Source organism: Trichoderma breve, chromosome 6, assembly GCF_028502605.1.
Source record: "Trichoderma breve strain T069 chromosome 6, whole genome shotgun sequence".
NCBI classification, from domain to species: domain Eukaryota; kingdom Fungi; phylum Ascomycota; class Sordariomycetes; order Hypocreales; family Hypocreaceae; genus Trichoderma; species Trichoderma breve.
In genome coordinates this window covers 926641-942429 of record NC_079237.1, presented here as the reverse complement: position 1 = coordinate 942429, position 15789 = coordinate 926641, and the positions used below count along the sequence as shown (strand labels likewise).

At 50.9% G+C, this 15789-nt stretch overlaps 8 protein-coding genes across 8 annotated transcripts; 4 read left to right on the top strand and 4 right to left on the bottom strand.

Moving 5' to 3' along the window:
• Positions 1 to 925: 925 nt before the first annotated feature.
• On the bottom strand, positions 926 to 2559 carry T069G_09213 (ATPase family associated with various cellular activities (AAA) domain-containing protein; the record flags this gene model as incomplete). The annotated part of the gene is made up of 4 exons (XM_056176423.1): positions 926 to 946; positions 1025 to 1659; positions 1738 to 2153; positions 2258 to 2559. The coding sequence occupies 4 exons, from the start codon at positions 2557 to 2559 to the stop codon at positions 926 to 928; spliced, it is 1374 nt and encodes a 457-aa protein (XP_056024901.1).
• A 543-nt stretch (positions 2560 to 3102) lies between these two features.
• On the top strand, positions 3103 to 4113 carry T069G_09212 (uncharacterized protein; the record flags this gene model as incomplete). The annotated part of the gene is made up of 1 exon (XM_056176422.1): positions 3103 to 4113. One exon carries the CDS (start codon positions 3103 to 3105, stop codon positions 4111 to 4113), a length of 1011 nt encoding a protein of 336 aa, XP_056024900.1.
• An 851-nt stretch (positions 4114 to 4964) lies between these two features.
• Positions 4965 to 5750, top strand: T069G_09211 (uncharacterized protein; the record flags this gene model as incomplete). The annotated part of the gene is made up of 3 exons (XM_056176421.1): positions 4965 to 5377; positions 5466 to 5627; positions 5696 to 5750. The coding sequence occupies 3 exons, from the start codon at positions 4965 to 4967 to the stop codon at positions 5748 to 5750; spliced, it is 630 nt and encodes a 209-aa protein (XP_056024899.1).
• Positions 5751 to 6213: 463 nt separating this feature from the next.
• Positions 6214 to 8659, bottom strand: T069G_09210 (RNA ligase domain-containing protein; the record flags this gene model as incomplete). The annotated part of the gene is made up of 3 exons (XM_056176420.1): positions 6214 to 6462; positions 6521 to 6682; positions 6740 to 8659. The coding sequence occupies 3 exons, from the start codon at positions 8657 to 8659 to the stop codon at positions 6214 to 6216; spliced, it is 2331 nt and encodes a 776-aa protein (XP_056024898.1).
• Positions 8660 to 9596: 937 nt separating this feature from the next.
• On the top strand, positions 9597 to 10238 carry T069G_09209 (ankyrin repeats (many copies) domain-containing protein; the record flags this gene model as incomplete). The annotated part of the gene is made up of 1 exon (XM_056176419.1): positions 9597 to 10238. One exon carries the CDS (start codon positions 9597 to 9599, stop codon positions 10236 to 10238), a length of 642 nt encoding a protein of 213 aa, XP_056024897.1.
• A 14-nt stretch (positions 10239 to 10252) lies between these two features.
• On the bottom strand, positions 10253 to 11566 carry T069G_09208 (ribonuclease P 40kDa (Rpp40) subunit domain-containing protein; the record flags this gene model as incomplete). Its single annotated transcript, XM_056176418.1, has 5 exons — positions 10253 to 10749; positions 10842 to 10970; positions 11030 to 11194; positions 11265 to 11406; positions 11486 to 11566. 5 exons carry the CDS (start codon positions 11564 to 11566, stop codon positions 10253 to 10255), a joined length of 1014 nt encoding a protein of 337 aa, XP_056024896.1.
• A 625-nt stretch (positions 11567 to 12191) lies between these two features.
• T069G_09207 (uncharacterized protein) lies at positions 12192 to 13711 on the top strand (the record flags this gene model as incomplete). Its single annotated transcript, XM_056176417.1, has 4 exons — positions 12192 to 12305; positions 12373 to 13220; positions 13283 to 13488; positions 13539 to 13711. The coding sequence occupies 4 exons, from the start codon at positions 12192 to 12194 to the stop codon at positions 13709 to 13711; spliced, it is 1341 nt and encodes a 446-aa protein (XP_056024895.1).
• A 390-nt stretch (positions 13712 to 14101) lies between these two features.
• T069G_09206 (vacuolar import and degradation protein domain-containing protein) lies at positions 14102 to 15401 on the bottom strand (the record flags this gene model as incomplete). Its single annotated transcript, XM_056176416.1, has 4 exons — positions 14102 to 14168; positions 14226 to 14583; positions 14662 to 14812; positions 14874 to 15401. 4 exons carry the CDS (start codon positions 15399 to 15401, stop codon positions 14102 to 14104), a joined length of 1104 nt encoding a protein of 367 aa, XP_056024894.1.
• Between the last annotated feature and the right edge of the window lie 388 nt (positions 15402 to 15789).

The window sequence follows — 15789 nt, the reverse complement described above, 5'->3', positions numbered from 1 at the left end:
CAAGGTTCTGCCAGCTGTAAGAGCAAAAGATGAGGTAATGCCAGACACTTCCATCACGTCACTTCCATGACACCAAAGCTCCACGAAGGCACATTCACAAGCTTTTGGCAACCGCAAGTACCGTTACCACTTGTGTACATGCCAATTGCGCTCCTTGTGGCTACACAAACGCGTACTCAACGGCACCCGATACATGATAGACTCGCACTAAGGTTTCCCTGAATTGTCTGCTTGCAAGATCGAGGTTGAGATCGAGATAATCCGGGCCAGTTAGCGTCCAAGAGCTTGACTTTGATCGCGATCACAATGACGTAGTGATAGCTTGCATGGCAGTGTGGGGAAACAAAGAAGGAAGCGACAAGGAGAAAACGGTCCGGGATCAGCTCCGCCACTGTGTGTGTAGCTGCTACCCTGGACAAGGATGGGATTCACAAGCAAGTTGAAAGTGGTTGGTTTAAGGTTAAAAAACGAATTAATTGTTGGTCTTTTATGTAAGGGGAAACGATCTTGAAGAACATGTTGTACAGGACATTCCATTTGTCTCAACACCATAAAATACTCTTGTGATTTATTACAAACCAGCTCCGTACCTGCGTCTCATTACAAAAGGGCTACTCTAAATTAAGACTGAGCGTATACTGCATGCAACACACAAGGAGTCCAACATGAATGGAACTCGTCAATTGATTTCGCAATACTCTATTCGCTTTGCTAAAGAGGCACCTGTCCCTAATCTACTGAGAACGGCGCGCCTCCGCTAGGAATATCGTCACATGCTTCCTCCCAGGGTTTGACTTTTTGTCCCTCTATGCCAATTATCACGCCCTTGTCAGACGCCAGCCGCCCAGAGCATCCTTGTGTGCAAGCACAGCACCAGACATGCTTTACCATCCCATGATTCTCTGCCGCAAGTATGAAAAGTAGATTATGCGTAAAAGTTGACAGTCTGGAGACATAAACATTAGTGAACTGCAACAATGAAATGCCGACAGGAACTCTTGTCGTGTGACGGGAACAAACTTACATCCTTCTTCTTGGCCTGCACCTCGGCAATGGCGTCAACGTAGTGCTCGTGGCCAATCTGGTTCTTCCCTGATCGCAGGGCAATCATGCCGGCCTCGACACAGACGGCCTTCAACATGGCGCCACCAAACTCATCCGTGCTTCGGGCCAGTTCGCCCCAGTTGACTCCGGGGTCAACCTTCATCTTGCGTGAGTGAATCTTGAGAATTTGTGCTCGGGCCTCCTCGTTCGGCAGGGGAAACTCAATCTTTCGGTCCAGACGGCCAGATCGTAGCAGTGCAGGGTCGAGCACGTCGACTCGGTTGGTGGCAGCCAAAACCTTGATGCGGTCGTCGGATGCGAAACCATCAAGCTGGTTAAGCAGCTCCAACATGGTTCGCTGGACTTCTCGATCACCGCTCTTCTCGCTGTCGAATCGCTTGGTACCGACAGCATCAAGCTCGTCGATGAAGATGATTGCGGGGGCCTTTTCCTTTGCTAGGGCAAAACAGTCGCGAACAAGCTTAGCACCATCTCCAATGAACATTTGCACAAGCTGAGGTCCTGCAAGCTTGAGAAACGTTGCCTCTGTCTGAGCAGCGCAGGCTCTGGCCATTAGAGTCTTTCCGGTACCGGGGGGGCCGTACATCAGAGCGCCTATCATGATTTGCGTTAGTTGGTGTCACGCCAAAAAGGAGCAGCCGTGCAAACAAAGGCTTCCTTGACATGTCATACCTTTGGGCGCCTTGATGCCAATCTTCTTGAACCGTTCTGCTTCCTTCATGGGCCAGACAATAGCTTCCACCAGCTCCTCAATCTGCTTGTCCAGACCTCCAACATCGGTGTACTGCTCTGTTGGCTTCTCGTCAACCTCCATAGCCTTGACTCGGCTGTCATACTCGGCGGGCAGTGTGTCCAAAACGAGGTATGAGTCTTTGTTTACACCAATCAGGTCACCAGGTTTGAGCTTATCCGAGTCAACGAGACCGATCAGCGGCAGGAAGATGGTCTGTCTCGTGGAGGTCTTGATGACGGCTGACTTGCCCACTCGTGTGGCATCGAGATCGATGTTGGCACCCTCCTCAGAAGATTCCGCAGTGGGATCTAGGTCTAGCAGCTCGACAACATTTCCTACGAGATAAGGAAGTTGCCTGCACACATCCATCACGGGTTAGCCACATGACAAATCGATTGGGGGCAAAGCAAGCAACCAAGCCAGCTCCCCCATGTTTTGCATGCTGCTTGGGAGACTTGCCTGTTGTTTGCGATCTTATCCATATTCTCCTTGATCTTCTCGCCCATGGCAGCCTTCTCATGTGTTAACCTCGAAAGCTCGCTCTTCATGATCCGAGAGTCGTTTTCGAGTAATCGCTTTCGGGTCTGGATGTCTTGTGTGCTCAGGCTGAGGATTTCGTCATCGAGAATGTCGTCCTTCTCCTCCGCATCCTTCATCTCGTCGTCCCCATCGGTAACGGTGGCCTTCTTGCCATTGTTTCCTCTTCTCTTCTCCTCCTTCTCCCGGCGGTCGAGGTCATCGAGCTCTTCGAGGGTCGACATGGTGGCAGCAGGCCCTCAGCTGGAACTGAGTCTAAGCTGGATAGATCGGCGGTTGCGAGAGTATTGAGGGAATGGACAGGGGAGTCGTGCAAAGGAAGGATTGGAAATACAAGTAAACAATGGATATATCGGGGTTGGCGCTGTGTAGAATGCAGTAGAAGGAGTGTGGCTCCGGTAGTTGCTGGCCAGCTTACAGGTTGAAGCTGCAGGGCAGCAAGCAAGTCGAGTCGCGCGCAATCAGTCTGGGTGCCTGGTAGCATATGCGGCAAAGTACTGCAGGGTACCTGCTGGGGATTTTTTAGTAGTCAGCTGCGCATCCGAGTGCCCCTCTGTACATGCAGGTACTTTGATGACAATTTCACCCTCGGAGCGGCGGCGAGTTGATCCGAGACCAGCCCATTCGGGTGGGACCTTGATTGAAAGTTCAATGTTCGCATGTCAAGATTCTGGTCGAAATCGAGTCGCAGTCGACCTAGATCTACACAAGTAGGTTTGCCTCGCCATAATCTGCATCGATTGCAAGCAGAAGCTGATCAAGGCAGAATGACCAGAATACTAAGCCGGGCGGCCCGGCCATGCCTGCGACGGCTCAGCGTAGAAGCGACACATGTGCGAGGGGCTTTTGCTCACAACTTCTCGACATCAGATGCTCAACATGCATCGCCTGGCCTGCGAGCCGTCCCCGAAGGCGCCCAGCCGCCAATTGACTTTGCTCCCGCGACGAAACCGCCCAGCGCTCGACCAATTGATACCCGAAAGAGTCAGATGATCCGAACCTACACTTCACTCCTCCGCACCACGCCCCTCATCCTGTTCTTCCAGCACAGCAATCTCACAGCAGTGGAATGGGCTGCTGTAAGGAGAGAGTTGAAAAAAGCCCTGGATGGAGTTGCACCGATGACCGCCGCACCGGGTGCCGAACCTCTGAACTTGTCTCCGAGAGTACAGCTGCAAGTGTTGAGGACCAACATGTTGAACGTGGCACTGAAATTGGTGGAATTCTACAATCCCGAGGTCGCAGCCTCATCGACATCTACGAAACGAACATCCAAGGGCCCCATTGTTCACGATCTGTCCGAGGCTGCTTATGAGCAAGTCAAGAATGCTGAAATCTCACCCGAGTCCGCCTATGCCCAGATCGAGCCTCTCATGGTTGGCCCCTTGGCCGGCCTCATCATTCCTGCCGTGTCTCCAGCGCACGTTGCAGCGGCACTGAGCGTCCTTGCTCCGGTCCCCGGAAAATTCCCTGCGCCTACACGAAAGAAGAACCCCGGATACTACGATCCCATTTTCCAGAACGGCCTTGCGAAGCTGATGCTGATAGGAGGACGCATCGAAGGCAAAGTCTTTGACCAGGCTGGTGTCCACTGGGTCGGTGGTATTGAAGGCGGCATTGATGGTCTCCGTGCCCAGCTCGTGGCCATTTTGCAGGGCGCTGGTTTGGGCATCACATCTACACTGGAGGGTGGCAGCCGCAGTCTGTGGCTGGCTTTGGAGGGACGAAAGGAGCAGTTGGAGGGAGAGTCAAAGGGAGACGCGCCTACATCTTCTTAGATGTGTGTATGATGGAAACGAACAAGACTAAAAAAGAAAAAGACAAGACAGCGGTTTGGATAAAGGGATGTAAAAAAGTATTATACGTGTACACTATGGAGGATGTATTCATAGAAATGAGCAAAGAAAGCCATTGAAACATGTGTGTGTGTGTTTATCTGAATTGCGAATGTAGATTGAGATCATGGACATTCCAAACTACATGGGCGATCTCTTCTATTTGTTGCTGTCTTTCACTCGACAGGTTGCATCGACGCCGGGATGAGCTCCAAATAAGATTCTCACGCGGGAATACACACTTTAATGTTTATTTCTTCACTCTTGATCATCATACACTTATAAGCCCTCCACTCTATCCCATGTAAGCCGGCCTCAATGTATAATCGCCAATGCTCCATACCAAATCCCACTTGAAGCTAGGCCCATCCCCACCAACAATCAACCTCCAGCGCCCATCAAGCCCTGTAAGCTATAGCTGTAGCTCATCCCAGACCCGCCGTTTTAGGTAGCAGCTCGACCCTTGCACCCCGAAAAAACATCCAATCGCAACAGGCTCATGTGATGCCCTTGCCCAAAACCAACCTCCACTCTAAACAGCATGCATATGCATTCGTCTCTCTCTCGTGTCCCTCTCCTCCAAAAAAGGCATCTGTGCCCTCGCAGTTCCAGCAAAAGCCCTCACTCGACAGATCTTCCACAGGATCGCATGCCTCAATAATAGTAGCCGTATCGTTCTAGCCATTCATCTTATCTTTTCCTCGTTCGCTCCCCTCCGCCTCCTCTCGACATACACATCTCTCCTCTCCCTTCAAAACACCACACAACAACATCACCAAACCAAAACCACAACCATGGATTTCGCACCCTACCAATCCTCGCCCCCCGAGCACGCCCGCTCCCCAATCTCCTCCCCGCGCGCCTCCGCCGACATCTCCCGCCGCCCCTTCTCCCCCTCCGCAATCGCCTCTTCCGCCCGCAGCCCGCCTCCCCTCCAACATCCTCAACCCCAGCGCGCCTGGAGCGGCGACCTCGACGGCGCCGCCAGCGCTCACGGCGCATTGTCCGGCAGCGGGCTCTGGGGCTTCGGCAGCGGCAGTGCTGGAGGGGGAACGCCCATGCCGGGCGCATATCCCGCCGAGATTAGCGAGTTCGATACGAGTCTGGGCTTGAGGCTGGATTACGAGGCCTGCTTGGCGTATTTGGCGTTTCCGCCTGTTGGGGCTGTTATACTCTTGATCTTGGAGAGGAATAGCGACTACGTCAGGTATGTATATTATATACATGCTGCTGTCTTTGCTCTGATCTTTATCTTTGAAAGAGCGCATTGAGACTAACACCGAGTCTGTATGTAGATTCCACGCCTGGCAGTCTGCCCTCCTCTTCACAGCCGTCATGGTCTTCCACGTCCTATTATCTTGGTCTTCGTTCCTAAGCTGGCTCATCTTCATTGCCGACCTTGTCCTGATTGGATTCCTCTCCTTCAAAGCATATCAAGACGCAGAGATACTAGACAGGTTAGTGATCCAACGGTCAACATCTAATAAGACCCCAAAATCATCGAAGCTAACAACCCAAATCACAGGTTCGAGGTTCCCTTCTTCGGAAGGATAGCTAGCAGATTCCTAGACGACGAGTAAAACATTGTGTACACATTTCCCTTTTTCTCTCTGGTTTGGCGGTTTGGTTTGGTATGGCTGGTTTTGGTTTTTGGTTCTCATTGTATTGATGTTATTGGACCCTGTTTTGATACACGTTCTGTCCCTACTACTTATACCCCTTTCTCAAGGTCTCTCCAGCTGAGCATGGCCCAATTGAATTGCCCCGTCATATTTCTTATCCCTCTTTGCATATAAACATGTTGAGACGTGTCGAGGGTCCTCAAAATTACACCGTCTGCCCTTAATGGGACAAAGTGCTACCTCTTACATGAAATGTATATAAAGTATTTCTAGGCTCGCTCAGTCGAGTGGGTATACATACAGTATAAAGCGCATCATCATGTCAATTCGGCATACATTTGCCGTTTTCTATCATCCTTCTTTTTTCCTTGTTCCCACTGCAAAACGCCTGCCTCAATGATACAGCTATGCTCATCTTCCCTCACCGAGATGTAACTCCCTTGACCTGTCCCTTGAGCGTCGGTTTATCGGCAAACACCACCTCCTGAATCCCCTCGTTACCGGCGCCAACTTCCAACCACTTGGCCAGCAAATCGTTGCTCTCCTTCGGCTTCACCGCGGCATCTCGCGTTCCCACCGTGATGTGCGCAACCTTATTCACGCACTCCCACTTGTTCTCCTCGTCGAAAAGGCGGACAACAATAGCCATGATGCGATCATCGAAAACAACCTATCAAAAAGGGTTAGTTATATGGACTTGAGTTTCACAATGATATATATCAACTTACCCGTTCGAGTAACACGTCGCATTCGCCAAGGATAGCGTCACCACCACCTGCAGCTTCATGAAGCTCGGTATATCGTTTCCACAACTCCGGGTACTGTGCCGCCGTCGCCCTGTGCATCAGCGTGACGTGGAACTGGCGCTGCACTCTTCTTGTATTCTTGAGCTGCCAGAAGAATCGCGATATTTCCGGACCGACCCCCTTGAATGCCTTGTCAAGGACCTTGTCAATCTGATCTCTTCCCACATGCACAGACATGTACTCGAGTCCCTTCTTCTTTGGTTGTGCCGGCTGCTGCTGTCGCTGTCCTTGCTTGGCGTCTTTCTTGCCACCTCTGTCGGGAATGGTGTGCTTAAAGTCGGGAGCGTATGCAAGCGCATATTCCATGGCCTCGTCGAGCTTCTCGGGGCTTGGCACTTCCTTGACCACATTTGGCAGAGACAGATGAAGTTCATTGACAAGGGTTTCCAAGTTCACTCTGCTGCCAGCCGTGGGATCCAGATCAATGACCAGGTCGAAGCCTGCGTCCGGGGGAGAATTGGGGTTGCATTCTTCAAATCGCTTGATAAATCCCTCCATGACGTCTAAATATTTATCCTTATCAGTCGCCGCATGGATCGTCTGGTGGTTGTCTCCTCGCTCAATGATACGATCTTGAGTGATCCGGCGGATCTCATCAATTGTCTCTTCATCGTGTCGGAAATTCAAGCATACGATTCGTGATTCCACATTCTGTGCCTTGACATCACCGATAAGCTGCTTTCTCTCGTGCCTCTGTGCATTGTTTCGGTCTGCATAAACAACTGGGTGCTCCTTCAACTCATCCATTAGGGCCTTGACAAACCTCGGCGGCCGTCCCTTGCCCGAAATGTTGTCGTTCTGGATGTGGCCCCAGCCAAAAAGATGCTTTAGAGCCAGCGCCAAGGTAGTCTTTCCGCAACCAATGGTGGCAATGGGTGCCAGGATTACATCCTTAGTGACTTCCGACATCACTACACGATCCAAAAGGTCGAGGTTGGCGGCATCTGATCCCTTGATGTTCTTGTATGCAAGGAAGTCGTCCCGTAGCTTGATGATGCCGTGGTTTTGGTTGTAGAGTTTGGACAAATTCGGGTTGGCGACAAGCTGCTTTTTAGCATAGGTGAGATATTCCTCGGTGATTTTGATGTGCTTCTTAAATTTGGGTTGTTTTCCAGAAATCATGGCCTTTGTGCATTCGCGCCACTGTCTGTACATCAAATAAGGCTCCTCGAACTTGAACTTGAAAAACCAGTCTTGGTAGGGCAGTGCAGTATGATTGCGGGACATTTTGCATCGGATGACGAAGCCCTCGACATCACGACCTGAATATGACCCCGTCTTGGCCACATCCTCCAAAAATGTCTTTACCTCGTTCACATCCTCCATCACCAGCAGATCCGTCTTGATGAACCCCCATCGGTCCGCAAATTCTTGGACTAGGTTGCTTGGGTAGGTTGCAAACTCGGGAAGGTTGAGGTTAATGCCGTGAAGGTAAAGTCCAGCTTTATCATTCTCATAGGCCAGAATATGCTCTTCAAACGAGTCGTCGCAAAGCTCTGCTACAGCAGTGATGTTTCGGGAACGCAGCTCTCGTGCCAAGTCCTCCTTGGTCTTGCCAACGGCAGCCAGCTGCTTCTCTAGTCGGATCTCTCCGGCACGCGCATGGCTAAGCTCGACATCGCTGCGGTCACCAGTGGAATGCTTGCTGCAAACGAGGAGGGTGTCGTCTTCGAGGCCAGCTACGAAGATGATGCAGCCGTTCTCCTTGAGCGTCAACTCGTACGGCCCCTTTGTATTCTTGAGAACCACGTCCCATTTAGTCTCGTTCACTTCGTTGACATTGAAGAATTTGTCGTAGCCTCTGACTGCAATTTCTGGAACGTTTCTGCTGGTTTTTGTGGTAAAGAGGCCGCGGGCATATGTGGGAAGGCCCTTCTTCTTGTAGTCCCAGTCCTGCATTCTCCAAGAGTCGACCTCGATGCCATCTCGAGAGGACTTGATCTTGAAAGTAGTCTTTTTGCAGGAAAATCCACCATGTCGTTTGTCTTTTCGGGCTGCCTCCAGAGCTGAAAGCATCTGAGAGACAGCCGACACATCCTGCTCCACGTACGGAGCAGCCATTTTTGCTCTTTGGAACTTGTCTGTGCTGATCAACCAGGCTGTTTGAATGACGTAGTTGTAGATGGGGATTGAGAAGTTGTGAGATAGGAAGCCGTAAGACGAATGTCCAAATCGTAGTGCAAAGGTCATACACTGTTGTTTCCCCGGCTACCTTGAGCTTCTAGAGCTGATCCACGACAACGAGAAATGCTTGATGATCCAACTTTCTACCAGAGCTATGCCGTCGTATTAATACCGGTTCAGCTCGTCTCCCTCTTCGATGCAAACAAGGCACACACGGCTACCCTTGGCAGTAATATCCTGGCGGCTAGTTGCACCAAACACTGCCCTCTTTTTACTCAGCCCTGTAAGTTTGGTGAGTCAGACGCAGACTAAGCACAGAATTACTCCTCACCGAAAGGCTAATATCATGCACTGACCAACCAGAGGTCAGAGGGAGAATCGACCGGGATCTGCTTTGAGTCCTTGAATCGGATCGGATAGTGGCAGAGGTGAAAGTTTCTGGGTTCCTCAGGTGTTGATCTCTTTCCAACACACGATGAATTCTTTTAGCTCTTTGTGTGGGGTCAGTGGGCAAGTGCCCGACGCTTGTAGATCGCCTGGTGCCTGCTGAGCCGCTTGGCCTCTAGCGATGGAGCTCAGTAAAAAAGCCGGCTACAACGGCCCCTAGCCCTGAGTTACAGCGGCTACACTTCAGCCATTAGGCAGCCCGGGTAGTCGAATTGATGGATGTCACCTGCATGGTGGGGGAGGGGCAACTTTGGACTGAGGTGCTCAATTTTTCTGGACAAAAATTCTACCCCATAGCTGCCAAATCAAATCCAAGCACCGACCAACAAACATCATCTGCGCAAGTAAAGCTTCAATCATTCATCAAGCTACACAGATAGACCCCCATTACCGAATACCGCGCCCCAGCTTCGACCCAAAGATCCTCATGGCGTCGTCAAACCCTTTCCTCCTGGCAGCTGACAACAGCCCCGCGCTGCTGCCTCTTCTTCGAGAAAAGCCCGAGTTGGCATCAGGCCAGGACGAACACGGATACTCGCTTGTCCATGCCGCCGCCAGCTACAACCACCTAGATCTGCTTCGAACATTGATCCAGGAATTCAAGGTCGACGTCAACCTCAAGGACGAAGACAACGAGACTGCCCTGTTCGTCGTCGAGACTACCGACGCCGCCAAAGCCCTGGTCGAGCTGGGTGTAGATGTCTTGCACAGAGGCTTGGAAGGGCTGACAGCAAGAGAAAAGATTGAGGGTGAGGGCGATTTCCCCGAAGTTGCCGTCTATCTAGCTACCGTTGAATCCGAAAAGGCTGGCAAGGAGCTCGAGGCCAGCGCAGCTGAGTTCATGAAGAATGCCCCAGAAGGCATGAAGGTCACGGTTGGCACCATGGACGAGACGCAGGACATCCCTGCCGAGTTCGATCCCGAGTTCCGCCGCAGAATCGAGGAGTTGGCCCAGAGAGAAGACTTCAATACGGCTGAGGGCCAGGCGGATCTGCGCAAGCTGGTGGAGGAGGCCCTTCTTGACCAGGGATTGTCTGAGGAGCGAAATGTGCGGTCTAAGCAAGCCTAAGTTCCCATCTTTCCTCAGTCCTGACTTTTGGTCTCCCACATGAGAAATTCTCCCGAGCTCTCTGGGGGCCGAAGAAAACTCAATTCGTTGCATCCTCCAAGGATGTTGCGAGAAAAGGTCGTGCCGCTAAGCGCAAACCAAGATTGCGAGGGGCAGTTGGTGACTATATCGACGAATAGGGTCCTCAACCAGCTCGAGGATAGGAATCCTTGCCAACTCAGCTTACAGACTTGCACTTGGGCCGCGGTGCTGTCTGCCTCTGGTGGCGCATATCGTGAGAGATAAGGGTCGATGTCATCCCCAGCTACAACACGAGGGCTTTCCAGTCGGACCAGTGATAGCCACTCGTACATCTCTGTCGCAGAATACTCGAGAGCCTCGCGGTCTCCTTGGGCGAGGATTGTGGAAGGTATCCTGAGGGGTATCTGATAGATTCCGGTATCTTTGGATAGCGTTGGTGAAGATGTCATTTCTGTCGCGTTCAGATCCTGCAATAAATCTACGCTCATAGCTAGTAGTGTGTCAGATCCAATAGATGAAGTTTATATAAATAGGCAAATAACAACATGGAACAATATGAAGAGTACTTGTATGTGCACTTACCCGACTTAGAGGCGTTGCAGACAAGCCATGCCATGGGCTGGTTCAATACATTTTTACATGTATACACCAGTCTGTCGAATCCTTTTCTCCCATGTAGCATGGATTCCTCTCTGAGGTTATATGATACCTCTGTAGGCCTGAATTAGCATCCGGGTGTATAAAGAGCAACGGAAAGTTCATTGACGTACTCCATCTGGGCTTAGATCCTCGGTCACCCTTTTTACCGTAAGGCTTTCCTTCAAGACCAGCGCGTTCATACGTCTCTCTATCGAGATATAGGTCCAGGTTTCCCTCTCGAAGAGTGAATAGATTCCCAATAGTCGTTTTGCCTTCGGAGAGCATCATGATGTTTCCTACGACAGATCAGCTTTGGAGCGCGAAAGTAGATGGGATGCTAACTCAAGACGAAAGAAACAGACTCACCTAACTTGATATACTGAGTGAGAAACTTGGTTTCAAGCACCTGGCCCAGCGTCATGATGACTCTGTAATATGCCGGGGCTTCACGCTCAGCCATCTTCTGGGCAACAATTTCATAGATGTCCTGAGGAATGATCAAGTCAACCTGGTAATTATTATTATTATTAGCAACGCTACCTCATATGATATGATATATCAGACTCTATGTCAAAGGAATGACTGACCTTGTGGATAAAGTCGAGATCTGATATGGCCGTCCAAGGCTTGCCTTTACTTGGAATTTGCTTAGGATCGACGTGTCCCATCGTGCCGTACGTGACGAAGCATTTTGGCGATTGGTATATCGACGGAGCCTGGTGCAGCATTGCCTCTACAATCAAATATGATGCTCAATGGACGAATTATGCGTATATGGAGAGTAAAGTCGGCTCTATAAAGCTGCGTGATCGAGGTTTCAACAGTCGATTTTTAGAGGCAGAAGCTAAGAGTGAGATGGGAGGTACAAGCGACAAAGTACCCGCCTAAAGCCAGTAAGTGGCTGCCGCATCCAGCCTGATAAGATGCAGCGATGCTAAATTCATAATTTTTTTCCTCCACCACGGTAGCGGGGCTACAATTTTCATAGACACTCGGCGATGAAATAAATACAAATCTCATTCATTCTCTTATTTTGATAAACTTGTGGTAAATATCTCCTGACTGAACCAAAATGGTTCCCTCTCACTAACTCTTATTTATTTGTAGAAATTTCATCCTTCCATTGGTGTTAAAGAGGGCACAAAAAAGTCATAAGACACTGCCATTTTCATTCCATTTTTCTGCATACTAGACAGAGACATCCCGGCTTCATTCATGATACCCTGAAATCAAAAACATTCCGTTAAACTCACACAAATCAGACGTCAAATTATACCCAATATAGACTTCACAATGGATTTCCTCATCAAGTTTGCTTCCGAGCACGAGTCCTTCCGAGTGCCCGAAATCGAAGCCCTCGCAATCATCGAAAACCTAAATCTCAAAATCAAAGAATACGACCGTGAGGTAAGACCAAATCCACCATCACACAAACCCTCTCATCAAAAATACATCCTCATTTCTCCTTCTACAGTCTCCATTCTGTGTCGTCCAACTCCCCTCAGTAGACGACGCAAAGAAGCTCCTCCGGCGCTCAGTCCTCGCCCACTCAATACACGAGCTATGGGGAACCGCAAACACCCTTGACGCCCTCCACGAGGTGGTCAAATCGCAAACCTCCCACCTCTGGCCCAAATACAAAGACTCCTCGTTCAAGTTCGTCGTAGACTCGTTTCAGGGAGCGCACACCAACAAGGAACGCCTCGCCCTCATCGACACGTTCAGCTACCTCCCCTTTGACGGGCCCATCCGCATGTCCAACCCAGACGACACATTCACTCTCTTCGAGTTCTGGCCCTTTAACAGCGTCCCCCTGAAAATCCAGCATCCAGATAGCGTTCGCCTGGGCCGCTTCGTGGCTACCTCGGCCCGCGACATCGTTCACAGATATGACCTCAAGAAGCGCGAATACATCTCCACCACGAGCATGGACGCCGAGCTCTCCCTCGTCACGGCAAACATCGCCCTCGCCGGCCCAGGGAAGCTCTTCTATGACCCCTTCGTCGGCACGGGGTCCTTTCCCATTGCCTGCGCCCACTTTGGCGCCATCGGCTGGGGCAGCGACATTGACGGCCGTAGCATGCGCGGCGAAGGTAACAAGAAGAAGAGCTTGCCTGGAAACTTCGCCCAGTACGGACTCAAGCCCCAGCTAGGCGGCTTCTTCTCCGCAGACTTGACAAACACACCCATCAGACGGAGGAGGACCTGGGATGGCATCGTGTGTGATCCGCCATACGGTGTGAGGGAAGGGCTAAAAGTCCTGGGGTTGAAGAATCCTGAAAACGCCACATGGCTGATCGAACTCGGAATAAACGAGTGGGAGTAAGTGTCTCCCCCTGCAAGACCAAGAGTGAAGATGGAGATGCCCTAACATTGTCTTGCAGATCACCCGACTACGTCCCTCCAAAGAAGCCCTACAGCTTCCTAGCCATGCTCGACGACATTCTCGCTTTCGCCGCAGATACCTTAGTCGACAACGGCCGTCTAGCTTTCTGGATGCCCACAGCAAATGACGAAGAGCAAGAAATCCCCGTCCCTACACATCCCTGCCTCGAAGTAGTCGTAGTCTGCGTTCAAGTCTTTAACAAATGTATGCAACTTCATATCCCTGGCTTTTCATTCTGCTAACAAATTCTTTAGGGTCACGAAGGTTGATAACCTACCGGCGTCTGCCAGACTCCCAAGTATCAAGCACTGACCTAGAGGCACACGAGAAGAAAAGGCTGGAGGCGGCAGCCACACACACAGGCACAACAGCAGACGACCTCAACCCATTCCGACGAGGTTATTTTAGAAAATTTGAGACTGAATAATAAGACACACACATTATCTGCCAGACTATACGCTGCCCCCTTGGAACAACTCGCATCTCGTAGCTTATTCCCTCCTTGAAATGTCATTGGGTCCCATCTATTTCGTATTTCGTTACGTTATAGCTAACACACAACCTCATGACAGCTAGATATTCATTTCAAACCCGTGCAGTGCATCCCGACATACCTATACTAAACAGCCAGGCTCCTTGCACGCATGCTATGTATCCCGTAGAACACCGCTTCCATAATCGAATCCTCCCAAAAATAAAATATGTGAGAGTAAAAACAAAGACAATAAAAAGAAAGACTTCCCTGTTGATGAGTCCCATAAATCACATCCGCTATTAATCAACAATACGAATATCCTCGCTTGGCATTACCGTGGCATTACCGAAACTCCATGGCACTGAAGCACCCCCTATCAGGAACATGCTTCAGCTCCAGCTGTTGAAACCTGCACATAGGCCGTTAGTCTTAGTCTCGTCAAAGTGCATTGGAGTAGATGGCTTACTTTTCGCTTTTGGAGTGAAAATATATTCCGCTGATTTCTCCCTTGACCTGGTTGAAGCAGATGTAGTAGAAACCTTCGAAAGAGGCCCCAGTGATGGTTCTAACGCGGTGGTCAGGGACCAAGAAATGCTCTTTCCACCGCATAAAGATGTGGTCTCGTTGCGCAAGGTCAGTGATGGTCACTGGGCCCTTTCGAGCCATCTTCTGGTAAGGCCGAAAGGCGCTAAACTTGGACCAATGGCTGAGATCGACTTTGGAATTGGCGCCCCAGTCATCATGCTTGGTAAAGAAGTTATACTTGGTACCGATGATTTCTCCCTCAAAGTAGGTGGTGAGTGTTGGGTGGTCTTCGGTCAATCCTATAAGCAGGGGTCGAAACGGTTAGCTATGACGCAATGTGGAAAATAATCGCCGACAGTGCTTGGGGCGAAACAAACCTTGGATACGCAGGTAGCCGCAGAGGAAAGATTCGCGCAGGTCAACATGTTTGATCTCGACTTGGACCTCGTAGACCTGTCTTTCGGATTGTTGCGTGCCGCGAAACTTGCTACCGGGTCGGAGGAATGATGATGGTGAGATGGGGATTTTCTGCACATAGTGTAAGCACGCTACATACGCCGAATTATCAATGCAATGGCAGCAGTCTTACTCGTAGGTTCGTGCAGTCAGATGGCATGGGGGGCGAGTCGTATTCATCCTCCTCCTCGAGCCTTTCCAATGAGTCGGGCTCACGTCGGAAGGAGCCCGGATTCTCGACTTGTAAATGTGCAGACAAGGTGGACGACTCCCGGCTTAAGCGATCGGTTGCGGCAGCTCCTTGGTTCTTAAGATCATCGTCACGTCCACTTGACATGGGAGATGTGGCAACGGTGCCGCTAGATGGCGGTCGGGGAGATGTAGTGTCCATGGGCGAGGCTCCCGCAGACGCCTGACCTTCTATTAACACCGAGTATTCTGTCGCAGGGCCGTCGCGAGATGATTCAGATGAATACGCCGTAGGAGAGGCAATGCTTGTCGCCGAGCTCTGGCTACTCTCCATATCTGAAGCCGGTCGCGTGGCGTCCTGTGCCGGTCGGGGGGATCGAGAGGAGTGTGGCTGGTCCTCAGGACATGTCGGAAAGTTATAGGGAGGAGGAGATGTTTGTTCAGGAGGCGGATTGGAGGATGGAGTCGGCATTGTGAATATTGTGTATTGTGCTCGACAAACAGCGAGTCGGTCCGTGGCAGGCAAGGCTGGTGCAGGGAGCCGATGGAAGGAAAGAGCAGCGGTGCGCCGCAGAAGAAGTAAAGGGAAAAAAAGACCAGGTCGGTTATCTTGGCCTCCGGGCTGCTCGTCTACCACGATTAGACGATAAGCGAGGATGTCTCAACCGCGCCGCCGTGCTGGGGGTTTGTGGGTTGTCCGAGAGCGGATCGAGCTGCGATGGCGGTGATGGTCCCAGATTGCAGCACAAGTACAGGTAGCACGAGGCCGGGAAGGGGGGATTCAGGGACGGGATGCAGCGTGCATCTCGCAATGGCACACGCTGGGAATTGTCGAGATGATGGAAGACGAGAAGCGGATC